At 35.2% G+C, this 12,657-nt stretch overlaps 2 protein-coding genes across 2 annotated transcripts; both read right to left on the bottom strand.

The window, feature by feature from the left end:
* Window positions 1-347: 347 nt before the first annotated feature.
* LOC106313285 (GTP-binding nuclear protein Ran-3) lies at window positions 348-2,118 on the bottom strand. The gene is made up of 8 exons (XM_013751056.1): window positions 1,997-2,118; window positions 1,834-1,903; window positions 1,653-1,709; window positions 1,459-1,576; window positions 1,125-1,214; window positions 866-1,045; window positions 703-780; window positions 348-614 (listed from the first exon to the last, which is right to left on the bottom strand). The coding sequence occupies exons 1-8, from the start codon at window positions 1,997-1,999 to the stop codon at window positions 545-547; spliced, it is 666 nt and encodes a 221-aa protein (XP_013606510.1). The 5' UTR covers window positions 2,000-2,118; the 3' UTR covers window positions 348-544.
* Window positions 2,119-4,412: 2,294 nt separating this feature from the next.
* Window positions 4,413-6,383, bottom strand: LOC106313718 (glucan endo-1,3-beta-glucosidase 13). Its single transcript, XM_013751613.1, has 3 exons — window positions 6,320-6,383; window positions 4,938-6,224; window positions 4,413-4,629 (listed from the first exon to the last, which is right to left on the bottom strand). Exons 1-3 carry the CDS (start codon window positions 6,375-6,377, stop codon window positions 4,595-4,597), a joined length of 1,380 nt encoding a protein of 459 aa, XP_013607067.1. The 5' UTR covers window positions 6,378-6,383; the 3' UTR covers window positions 4,413-4,594.
* Between the last annotated feature and the right edge of the window lie 6,274 nt (window positions 6,384-12,657).

Genomic DNA, 12,657 nt, shown 5'->3' with positions numbered 1-12,657 from the left:
ATCATGTGTCAACCATGTTTTATAGTTATCTGTTGGTTAATATATAGACTTTGTTTGGGCCAAATTTTATAGTTGAGTCTGTTTGTAATTATTCCCTTGGACTTCTTTTAATAAAACGAAAAGTTTGACAAAAAAAAAGGTTTGATGTATTGCTCAGTACATTCATTAATCTATTTGAAGCAGACGTTTGTATGTTCATCTCCAAGCGGATCAAGTCAAAAAGTTGCCGATTCTAATAAGATCTGCTCTTTGATTATATAGTCTTTAGTCGTACTCTCACATACTTAGGATATTGTGGCTTCTAATAATTATTATGGAGATCTATGTCTAAGGATGCATAGGTGATAGGATGTAACTTAAGAAAATAACAAATACTAGCGCCATCTCAGTAAAAGCAAACCTCGACTTTTAAAATTCATACTTTGAACACGCAAATAAAAGTAGCACCATCAAAAAAAAAAAAAAAAAAAGAAGATAATACTCAGTGACGGAAACACATAGTGCGGAACTCTCTCTCTCTCTCTCTCTCCCTCTCCCTCACACCCTACTCGAAGGTGTCATCATCGTCATCAGGGAGTGGCTGACTTGCTGCCGCTGCAAGCTCCGCCTCATGCCTACAAATAGATTAAATCTTTTAGGCCGGGGAATAAACCGAGCAGATAAACTTTAAGATTAAAAAGGGTTTTTATTAGAAAAGCTTACTGTTGCTGAGCAGCCATGTCAATCTGGACTTCTGGGGGAGCAAGGGCAGGTGATTCCACAAAGTGAAGGTTAGGGTCACTGAAACGAGGAAAATCAAACTTTATCAATCTAGGTAGTTTAACACTCACGAAATTACAATCAAGGGTTACAACTCTGTTCTTACCCGGCGAGTTTTCTAGCAAGGTACAAGAATGGCTTCTCGAAATTGTAGTTGCTCTTGGCAGAAATCTCGTAGTACTGGAGATTCTTCTTCCTGTGGAATGTCACCTGCTTGGCCTTCACTTGCCTGTTCTTTACATCAACTTTGTTCCCACAAAGAACAATCGGGATGTTTTCACAGACCCTGAAAGTGACGACATCAAGTTTCCGTCCAGTAATTTGGTAACATACAACAACAAAGTCTAGCTTCAGTGTGTTCATACCTGCAAAGATCACGGTGCCAAGTTGGGACATTCTTGTATGTCAGACGTGCTGTGACATCAAACATGATGACGGCACACTGCCCATGGATGCTGCAAAAGAAAAAAAGACAAACGTTTGTGTTAACGAAACTATTTGCAAGTTGCAGCAATACAATAACCTTTCATGTTGCTAACTACTACAGTAAAGGAAATAAGTAGTATCTTATTCAGCTTCACAACACAAGAACTTAATAAAGAATCCACTAGAATATTTTACACGGAAATCAACCAGGGTACATGTATCATCAAGTGACTGGTATAAACAAAGAGAGACTAGACAGAAGAGAAGACTTACTAGTAACCATCCCTAAGACCACCAAACTTCTCTTGTCCAGCAGTATCCCAGCAGTAAAAGCGGATCTTGCCACAGTTAGTGAAGAAGTCTAGAGGGTGAACCTCAACACCAATAGTGGCTGCAACGCAAAAAAAACAAGAAAACATCAGAATCAATTTGTTTTCATACATAGATAGGAGTCTGGAAGTACTTACGTTCATACTTCTTCTCAAACTCTCCAGTAAGATGCCTCTTCACGAACGTAGTTTTCCCTGTGCACAACAAGGTTAGCAATATAGCCACGACCATCTCATCAGGATCTCTAACATACGAACTATGTCGAGTTTCTAGTAGTCGAAATTGAGAGACTCAACAAATCGCGAGCTAGGACGTTACCTGTGCCTCCATCACCAACGATGACGAGCTTGAAGCTAGGGTAATCGACGGTTTGCTGGTTTGGTAAAGCCTGAGAATACGATTTTTAAATATCAGCAGCAAGATCGAGGGGAATATGATCGATCTGTGGAGAAAGCGCGAGGCGAGACGGAGAGAAACATACCATCGATGATCAAACTGAAACGGCGGAGATCGAGAAGCGAGAAGCGAAGCGAGTCCAAGAGTATACGAGGAACAAGACGGCGAAAGTGTTATAGCGAAGAGAGAGAGAGAGAGGGTTTTTAAACAGACTTGCGGCCGCTTAAGATTGACGCAAGTGCTCCTACCCAGTAATCCACAACTGGATCCAGATCCAGATCCGGATCCAGGCCCAAAAGTTTCTCTTGATACATAGTATGAGGCACTGGCCCCTGGCCCCTCCTCATTTATATTTGTTGAGCTGGTCCGAGATGGGTCCGGGTGATGATGGTTCTATGTCTCGTGAGAACCAACCCGATCTATTTAATTTAATGTTAAGTGAATGAAAAATCTGGTTAGCATTAACTTGCTTCTTCTACACGGTAATAAATATTTATCATTCGTTAACTTTGAGATTACGTCAAATTCACATACTGCTATCATTTATCGATTAAGATAAAAAAAAATGTTCGATTTCTTCTTTTATTATTAGTTTGATCACCAACTACTGTGTTTGTTTGTGAATGTCTCCGCACGACATATTATCACTTAATGTGTTTGTCTGAGAAATTCATCCTAAAGTTCCAAATAGTCGCTCTGAAATGGTTTAGCTAGACTATTTCTAACTTTTTCTATATATTTCAAAAATAAAACTCTGAATATCGGAGTTAGTTTCACTACAATGTATTTCTATTTACAAATGGAAGAATACATCATACTGAAACTCATTTCCATATCTTAAAATTTTTATTTTTGAAAAAAAAATATATAGATAAATCGAAGACCTTATTCTTACGCGTTCACATCACATCTATGTCGATTATAAAGATAAATCATCGTTCCCTTGCATATTACAAATTGCAACATGCATGAAAGGTTATCAGTTTGATCAAAATACAAGTCCCTTCTTAAAATATTTTACCAAAAGTCACATGAGAGATATAGTCTTTGGAGAGAAGCTCAAATTAGACTTGGGGTAGTTAGTTATTTGTTATTTTCAATCTTGGTCTGCTCTCTTAGTGGACGCTTCTTAACCCGACCAACTCGGCAACTCGCCCTCCATTCTGACTTTCTGAGATATATTGTCCTACAAACACTCATCTACATCATTCAGAGAGAAACAACATGTTTTCCAAGCAGCATGCTACCCCGTCCCCTGAAATCTTCAAAGCAATTGACAGACTGGTCGATATACATTTTGGCCTGAAGGCATCAAAGAAAGTTATGTCATCTAATGCTTCTGGCTTCAGTGATCCAGTGGTCAGTCTAGTGTTAGTTATCTTGTCTTTTTGTTTTTGGCCTAGTAAACAAGTCCCAAAATCAAGCTATTAAAGTTTTGTAAAAACTCAACTGTTTTATGATTTTTTTTTTTTGGCAAACCATTTCATTAGACTCTCAAACTCCATCACAGGAGGAAAGATTAGAAGATAAAGAGGCAATACATGCCAAAGGATTTACCAAACAAACTGGTTAAGCAAAAGATAACATGAAAATACAATTCAACAAAAGATACCACATGGGATCCAATATCAAATAGCATCCTTGAACTTTATTCTGAATTCCTTCAAAAATATGAAGGAGAAAGAGTTCTTGACTGCTTGACCTGAAGCCAAACATAATGCCCACTATCTTCACTGCAAGTAGTGCAGCCATAGGGGTAGAGAATCTGCAATATGAGCAGAGGAGCTTAACAGACGGTAGGATGATACTTGCAATACTGGCATGTCTTGGAAGATATAATCACTCAACAAAAAAGATTTAGGATTGAGCACAGTCTTCGTTACAGAGGACACAGTGAAACACTTGTCCAAAGAAATCAAATTCACTGGAAACATCAAGTTAACAAGCACACTTTCTTCAATCTGCCACAAAGAAAAAAGAATTAACCTCATGTCGATATATAATATTACAATTCAACAAAACAACTGTTTTAAGCAATATATAATATAAACATCAACTGTTTTATGATTATGATATTACAATTCAGCAAAACCAAGATATTGTCAAGAAGGTTACTTATTTTGTGTTTGAACCTCTGCATAGGCTATTTACATAAAAAAAAAATCAAATCTACACTCAAGATGATTGATCTTACAATGTATTTCTTACATATATTATCATTTCTTTATAGTATCAAATATTATATTAAATAATGTTGGTAATAGTTTGAATAATACGATACGTATTTTCCTTGCGTAGAGGTCGCTATAACCGTAAGATGAACGATAGACATCGTCGACCCAACCAACACATATTGTCGAATTCCAAAATCCGGAGTTAAAAGGATTAGTTTAATGGTTTATTCTTCTTTTAATCGTACAACATGCCACTGGATGAGTTTGATTACATTCATACTTCAATCATAAAGTTTTTGTGTAACCGTTGATTACACGAGGTTTAAATTAAGGAAACAATACTGAGACCAGTTTATATGATACGACGAAACCAACCAAATATACAATAATGAAAACAAATCTACGCAGTAAATAATCATATACTCGAATGACAAAACAATGTATTAAATAGATAACGAGAAAATGCTATTAATTAATCCGCCGGATCCTCCTCCCCCTCCATTCCCATTTCAGTGCCCTGTTGGAAACTCGCATTTCCCGTACTCTACGAACACAAAAAAAGAATAAGAGGAAAACAATAAGTTAATTTAATTTATATCTCCATTTATACGTCACATTTTCGTTGTACTTATATATAAGTAAGAATCTAATAGTAGAAAGTTTTATCAAAAGTTGCATATGTTGTCGAACCACCATAACCTCCATTATTATTATCAAACCATCGTCCAACTATCTTATCATTTCTCTCACGAATTTTTAGAAAGATCTATAAAACTTTCGATAATAGCATACTACTATATACGTAAAATACTAATTAATTAAAATGATAAGAGAAGATGATAGAGTACGTACTAGGAGGTTGCGAGACCACGTACGCTGCACCACCAAAATCACACGTGCCAACACCACGCGCGTTCTTCTGATAGTAACTGTTGAACGCATAAGAAGCGTGTGCCTCTAACGATTCCGGATCATAACACGTGGCACCCTTTTGAATCGGACGGCAATCAGCGCTTCCTTCGCCGCAAGCGTAGTCGAGACCTTCCTGAAGCTTCTCCTTCGTCGTCTTCCCGTTCGCCACGCACCACGTCTGTCCTCCCGCGTGCGACGACGGCGTCTTCACCGGAACTTTATCTTTGCCATCGTTGACCAGAGTTGACTTAGCGGAGAACGGAACGTCGTACACTTTGTTCTCGTTAGGGTAAAACAACCCGTAGTTTCTCTCCGACGTGGGCCCCGTTTTCTGGTTCTCGTTGAACAGAGCGAACAGATAGACGTTAAGTGGCTCCTTCGGTTTTAACGGCGTTCCGTTTCCCGTTAACACTCTCTTAACTAACCCGCCGTTATACGCCGCCGCGTTGGCCGAACCGGCGCCGATCTCGTTTTCGTCCCCGGCGGAAGGCCAGCCCGTCTCCGTCACCACGAGCTTGACGTCGTTGAATCCCACGGCGGCCATGGCGGCGAAAACGGCGTCGATTTGCGCGTCTAAGAGATTGCTATACTTCAAACCGTTACCGGAATCTACATTGCCGGCGTTCTCCTTAAACAGAGCGTAATCCAACGAGATCTTATCGGCGTTAGCCGCGTAGGCGAAGAACGGGTAAGCATTCACCATGATATGCGACGACGTTTTGCGAAGCAGATCCAACATAGGTTTAATCACCGGTTCGATTAAATCCGGTTTAAACGAACCGGATGACGGTGGATACGAATTCGCCAACGCGCTCAAGGCTATTGGCGACGATACCTTAATCGATTCATCGAGATTAAACTTAACGAGCGAGCTCTGAATATTCTTCATAGCTTGAACTAGATACGCCGTCGTGTTCCTGGGGTCGACGAACACTTCGTTCCCGACGGCTATCGCTTCGATATCAGTTGCCGGCGTGTATTTCTTCACGTTTTCCTGAACCCAGTTGTCGGTGTAGCTCTGATCAGCGGAGGCGGCGGCGAGATTCTCATTGGGGAGAGAGACGACGACTTTGATGCCGGAGTTTGCGAGCGCGGTTAGTACGGATTTGTCAGTGTCATAAAGCTTGACGCGATTGATTCCTTGAGATTTTAGAAGCTCAACGACTTTCTCCGGCGCCGGGAGATTGTCCGCTATGCGGCCGTAGTTTACTCCGATCATTCCAGAATCTATTAAGAAACAAACAAATGAAGATAATCAGACTCTAACACGTGAAACTAGCTAGACAGACACAATTGTAAAGAGAGAGATGATGAAGCTTAACCTGCATGCGTGAAGGAAATGGCTGAGAGCGTTAGGAGAGATAGAACGAAGAGAGCCATTGTTGCGCAGAGGTTGAGAAATGTTTAGAGCTAAATGTGTTGTTTATATAGTGAACGAGGAGAGGGAGGTGGAGGGAGTGGGTAGGACCCACGCAAGATATTGGAGATGACTTTTTTCTTTTTTTTTTCCACTGGAATTTATTAAAGGTAACTTAGTCCAGACTAAGCCCAACAAACTATACAAGCAAAGGGTCAAACAAAGACTAAACTAAGGCCAAAAGAACAACAAGCCAAACGAAAAGCCCAAAACAGACGGACCACAACATTTTGCTAGCTATGGGCCTAAAGCCCATAGGAGAAACCCGTTAAAGAAGAAAGCACACGTCGCCCACCAGATGTCCGATCGCCCTGCGATCAATGAACACGTGTCTAAGGCACGAACACATCCTTCCACCGGAACCAGAGAGAAGAATGGCGAAGCTCCGCCGACGGGGAAACGACCACGAAAAACCATCAGAATGGTCATAACAAAGGTTTGAATCGAGAGATCTATATGGCGGATCTACGAATCGACGAAAACATCAACCGCCTACAATCGATCCTACAACTCCGACTATCATGCATGACATCTTTAAAGATAAAGATAAGCATGAAGATGCAAAAACCAAAAACCATTGGGACAGAGAATCATCGGAGCTTCAGAAGTAGAGACAGTGAGACAGAGAAGAACAGAGCCGTAGATCAAACGGAGCCGGGAAAGACCCGGACTTTAGCCGGCGATAGCAATGCTTGAAGGAGCCATCACCTCCCGGAAACAAAAGCCGGCCGTCCATCGCCGGAGAAGAAGGCGAGAACGTCGGAGTCAGAGCCGGTCGGATGAAACCGAAACCGGAAAACAAAAACCGACAGTCTCTCTCACTCTCAAAACAAGATCTAACTTCTCTCAAAGATTTTTTTGAAGATAAGAGAAGAAAATTGTTCGAGAGAGAAGAGAGATTTTTTTTTCGACTAGATGACTTTTATTTGTAACTGTTAAACTTTTTTTTCCAACTAGTTTACTGGATGACGTGTGAAAGTAATTATTTATTTTATTAAAAGTTTGACTGTTTTAATCATAGTGATTGGATGCTGTACCGTATATGTTGTCAGATGGTGGGTACGTGCGAAAACAAGTATTCAATTTGAGATTGATTTGTTAATTTTACTGCAGCTGTTGCCTTTTGGGTGATTCTTTTATTTCTTGGACAAACCTTTTTGGTGATTCTTCCAAACATAGATCACATAGTCTGACGACTCGCAACAACAAAAAGATCATATATTTTTTTTTCACATATTCTATATATTTATAAGAAAGTAAAATTTGAATTCAATATGCAGCGTTTATGAAAAACCAACCATTAGAGCATGATAACGGGCTTTCTTAGAATGGAGTTTTTATCGGTATATAAGAAATCATCTCTTAACTTTTAACTAAAAAAATTAAGAACCGGTTTTTGAACCAGCTCTTATTCAAGAGTCGGTTCTTAGCATTTTTTAGTTAAAAGTTAATAAACAGTTTTTTATATTCCGCTAAAAATTTCACCCTAAAAATCTTCGTTAATCATGCTCTTACGAATTTACAAATAACAACTGTTGAGCTACAAGCCTCTGCAACCCATTAAATATGTTCACTACAGGCACATTAACCACACCTTTGCGATGTCAAAAAAACACACCTTTATTTGATGGTATTATTAAATTGTTGGAAAACAGCTTACATATCCGTTAAAAGTGAGTATTATATCAATAATCGCTGATGTGATGCATTAACTTATTGCTATAATAACAAGAATTCAATCGATGTAAAAAAAAAAAAAACAAGGATTGCTATAATAATTTTATTTTAAGAACAAGAATTCAGTCAAAAATTAACATTGCTATAATAATTTTATTTAAAAATTCGTCTATTGCTGGAGTATCAATATGTACAATGGTGTTAAAGAACATTTAGTCTCGTCGATGTGAACGTTATAGCTCTGATTTCCAACTTCTCTTTTTCCTACGTCGAATCAAATAGAGGGAGTTCCCAAATATTCAGTCGTTTTGCTCCTTTGGATGTGTTCTACCAATAATTGGATAGATATATTTTCAGCGATGAGGAGGGATAGTATTAAAATTTAAATGATCGAAGAACTTAATACGTAGAAATTTGTTTATTTACAAGTTCGATTTAGCTCGTAATATTAGATTTAAGCAACTTGGATGGATAATGAACGCGTTTAGATTTGTCATATAGGTTAGCTAATCAGACACCTCAAATAATTTCGAATAGTATAATAATGAATCAAGCTAACTTGTCCATATATATTTGATGTCCGTCCAAGGGGGAAACCAATATGATACTTCATACTTGTAGAGTTTAGTTGGACTATACAAGTTGAACACTACTAGTAGCAAAATTTTGATGAAATCTACGACTAAAACTTGTAATTACTACGTGAAATTTGCATTTGAAATTGTAAAGTTGCATCTTAAGTTGTGAAATAATTTTTTTTTTTTGATTGACCTTTGAGATATCCCGGGCTCATAGAGAAACTCATACTAATCTCTAAAAAATGATACGGTTTACGGATGGACTCTCACTCCGGATATTCAAATTGACCGTAAGATAGGTCTATATCCGCGTGACCATAAGGTCAAGTGCAGTCGGTGCATAAGCAGTTTTATGCACCTGTTTTTTTAATTAAAAAAAACTATACAACCACATTCAATTTTAATTTCACCTGTAATATATATGCTAACCATGATTTAAGAACATCTATCTTTTTCGTTTTATTTCTTAGTAATGTAACATAAGTAGTTCCTGCTATATAGAATTAATTTGAAAATTTGAAAGATCGTAATTCAATGATTTTTTGATTTAAGACAGATTCAACTTTATGGGCATCTATATGCTCAAACAGATACTAGGATAGCGATGACAAATTCAAAAGTAGTTTCATCTTAGGTGTTTTTTTGAACAGTCTCAAACCATCTTCGATGTTTAAGACCTAAATAATGAAAACAACATCAGACATCCTATGTGAATAGTATTTTTATGATTATATGTTTTTGACGACATCGCACTATATGTTTCCCCCAGGCTCGAAGTCGGTAAGCTTGTTTACACGGAATCGAGAAAATGAAACACAATGTCCATTATATGCAAGAGAGGAGTCACATTCATATTGACTTCTCTCTAAATATTATGGCCCTAATAAAATATGAACTTTGTCTTATAGTCTAATACTAATACAAATATGCATTTATATACTCATATTTTCTTATCAACCAAGGAAAAGAATTCAATGTGTTAGGTCACTTGAATGATGTCTGTCCACCAAGTTGAGTTTTAGATAGGAACGTTAGCTGCTTGTCCTTGATGTTTACGGTAGGATAACAAAATGCTAGTATTATATAAATAAAATATACTATTTGTCAATTATAATGTCTGGCCACGCATAACATTGACTAAATAACCATTCACACACTACGACGTAACTGCTTCAAATGAATTGAATAGCTCAAAAGCATGCGTGCATTTGGGTATCAAGTAATAATAACTAGAGCATGATCTCAGGTGCGGATATTTTATAAATGCATAATTTTGACATACGTAAATATTTTAAATATATGATTTATATTTTAATGTTATAAGTAATGTACTATAATTTTTATTGTTTAGTTGTTATTTGATATTATTAATATATAAAGATTTGTTTTATACTTTTACTTTTTTTATTAATTGTTATTACATATAATATATTTTTTAATTTGGTACAATAAATTCATAATCCGAAATCATCAAAAAGATAAAACCCATCAAAATATATATTTTTAATTTCTACAGTAATCATCAAAAAGATAAAACCCATCAAAATATATATTTTTAATTACTATAGAATAGATATTTGTATAGGATCATTTATATTTTCTTGTTGTGTTTAAAAATATACTTTGGCATTTATAATTTTAGTGTGTATATCACGATTTCATAAGTAAATATATACTGTTATGTTTAAATAATTTAGGCTTATTATTTTAGGAAATTTTATACATGGTTTACGAATTTAAATACCTTTTAATGGTGACTGATATTTTAAATGAAATTCATTTTTAAAATAAAATAAGTTAATTTATTAATTTAAGATAATTTTCTATTTAATTCATATATTAGTTCCATTTTAATATAATATAGACTATAATTAGAAAATTTATGAAAATATCATACAATTTTTTAATAATATAATCTTAATTAAAATTGATCTGAACAAAATTATACTACTAATTACAAAATTAATTAATGCATTATTAAATAAAAATATTTAAATTTTAGTAGGATTTTGTTAGATTTTTGTCAACGAATTTGTTATAATTAAAAATAAAATTAAAACAGTTTTATAGGTGAAGTTGTTCTATGTGTTGATTATACAAGATGTAAATTTTAATGATGCCAAAATGTTGACTAGAAATAAATGAAATATGATTTTCTAGGGAAAAATCCATTTTTTTTAAAAACCCACACATGAATATAAGTTGTGACTTCTATTTTAACAGAATCGATTCATATAGTTCTTCAGTTTTAATAATATAGATTATAATTAGAAAGTTTATGAAAATAGCATACAATTTTTTTTGTAATAAAATCTTCATTAACATTGATTTGAATAATTTTATACTATTAACTACGAAATTAAATAATTCTTTATTAAATAAAAATATTTACATTATTAGTAGGATTTTTTAGATTTTTGTCAACAAATTTTTTATAGTTAAAAATAAAATTAAAACAGTTTTATAGGTAAAATTTTTATATGTCTTGATTATATAAGATGTGATATTTAATAATGAAAAAATGTTAATTATAAATAAATGAAATATAATTTTTTAGAAAATATCTATTTTTTTTTAAATCACACATGAATAGAAGTTGTGACTTCTATCTTAACATAATATATTTTACGTGCTGTAATTTTTTTTTCTGCCATAAATTTTTAATAGGAAAATAGTTCAGGATATATCACGACCTTAAATATCAGAAACTTAATTAAGGTTTAAAAGGGTGTCTTACGAGTCTACTAGCAGTCCCTAAATTATTTACAACCTTAAAAGTACAAAAAATATTGAGAAAACAACCATTAAACCCTCAACTTTCAATTTTTTTAAAAAAATCTCTAACTCATGTTTATGAGCTTAAAAAAACTCATGTTTGATCCAAACAATTCCTCAATTTTTCGATATTAGCTGTTTTAACTTTCATTTTTTGTTGATTCAGCTACTCGAAAAATCAACTGTTAAACTCGAGCAACGGCCGTTATATACGACGCCATTTTAAAAATTATTTTGTTTTAAAAAAAAATCGAGTTCACCTTCCTCACTCAGAAACCTAATCCCCAATTCAATTTCATCTTCTCCAAATTGATTACAAAGGCAATCTACGATTAAGACGATCAGTGGTAGTTTCTCCAGCGACAGGTAATGATTCTCATCATTTTGATAAAGTCGAATTATCACTCTCAATTACTTATTAGGTTTTAGGTGACGAAAGCTCAGTCTTGATTTCTTCTTGAGCTTTACGTTTTAGTTTAACAGTGGACTATTTGAGTTTTTAAATGGTCGAGTAAACAAAAATGAGAGTTAAAGCATCCAATATTTAAAATTTGCGGAGTTCTTTTGGATCAAACACGACTTAGAAGATTTTTTGCTTTAATTTGTGCAAGTTTATGATTTTAATGGCTGTTTTCTCAAAAACTATTAATACTAAAACTCAAAACTTACACATTTTTTAAAAAATGTTAAATAAATTTAAATGTATAAAATTTTCATTTAAAACGATTTCAATAAATTCAACACATCTTAACTTAACCAATCATGTTCAAAGATTTACAAACAACCCACAAACATCCCAATGACAATAAGACCTTACAATAACATTGATCTCTCTCAACTACAGGATGGCGACGCGAATGGCGATCTAGGTTTTCAAAATGATTTTGCGAAGATGGGATCCTGGTATTGGTAAAGAGGAGTGTTCGGGAAGAGACAAGGGTTATGTTGACAATAATGGTGAATGGTATCGGAGATCGTCTCCAGATTTGGTGGTTATGGGCGAAGGGAATCTCGGGATATTAAGGAAAGACAGGATTATGAGCGATCTGGGTCAGATTTCGATCATCATTAACACGAAATCGCAGATCTCTGATGGTATTGGCTCTGATCTTAAAGTTTTGATTTGGATCCTTTTATTGGTTAGCCTTATGGGCAGTTGTGTTTTAGTTGCAGCTAAGGGTCTGTGGTTTTGTCTTTTCGTATTGTGGTTGTT

This window comes from Brassica oleracea, chromosome C9, assembly GCF_000695525.1.
Source record: "Brassica oleracea var. oleracea cultivar TO1000 chromosome C9, BOL, whole genome shotgun sequence".
NCBI lineage: Eukaryota > Viridiplantae > Streptophyta > Magnoliopsida > Brassicales > Brassicaceae > Brassica > Brassica oleracea.
Note: the sequence above shows the minus strand (reverse complement) of the source record. Positions and strands in the feature narration are given on the sequence as shown.

Bases quoted from the DNA above. Each gene is read 5' to 3' on its own strand.
- LOC106313285 (XM_013751056.1), bottom strand. The intron at 1,710-1,833 runs GTAACGTCCTAG...TGTTGTGCACAG, and splicing joins CGTTGGTGATGGAGGCACAG to GGAAAACTACGTTCGTGAAG. The intron at 1,046-1,124 runs GTATGAACACAC...CGTCACTTTCAG, and splicing joins TGGCACCGTGATCTTTGCAG to GGTCTGTGAAAACATCCCGA.
- LOC106313718 (XM_013751613.1), bottom strand. From the start codon at position 6,377: ATGGCTCTCTTCGTTCTATCTCTCCTAACGCTCTCAGCCATTTCCTTC. The intron at 6,225-6,319 runs GTTAAGCTTCAT...GTTTCTTAATAG, and splicing joins CATTTCCTTCACGCATGCAG to ATTCTGGAATGATCGGAGTA. The intron at 4,630-4,937 runs GTACGTACTCTA...TTGTGTTCGTAG, and splicing joins CGTGGTCTCGCAACCTCCTA to AGTACGGGAAATGCGAGTTT.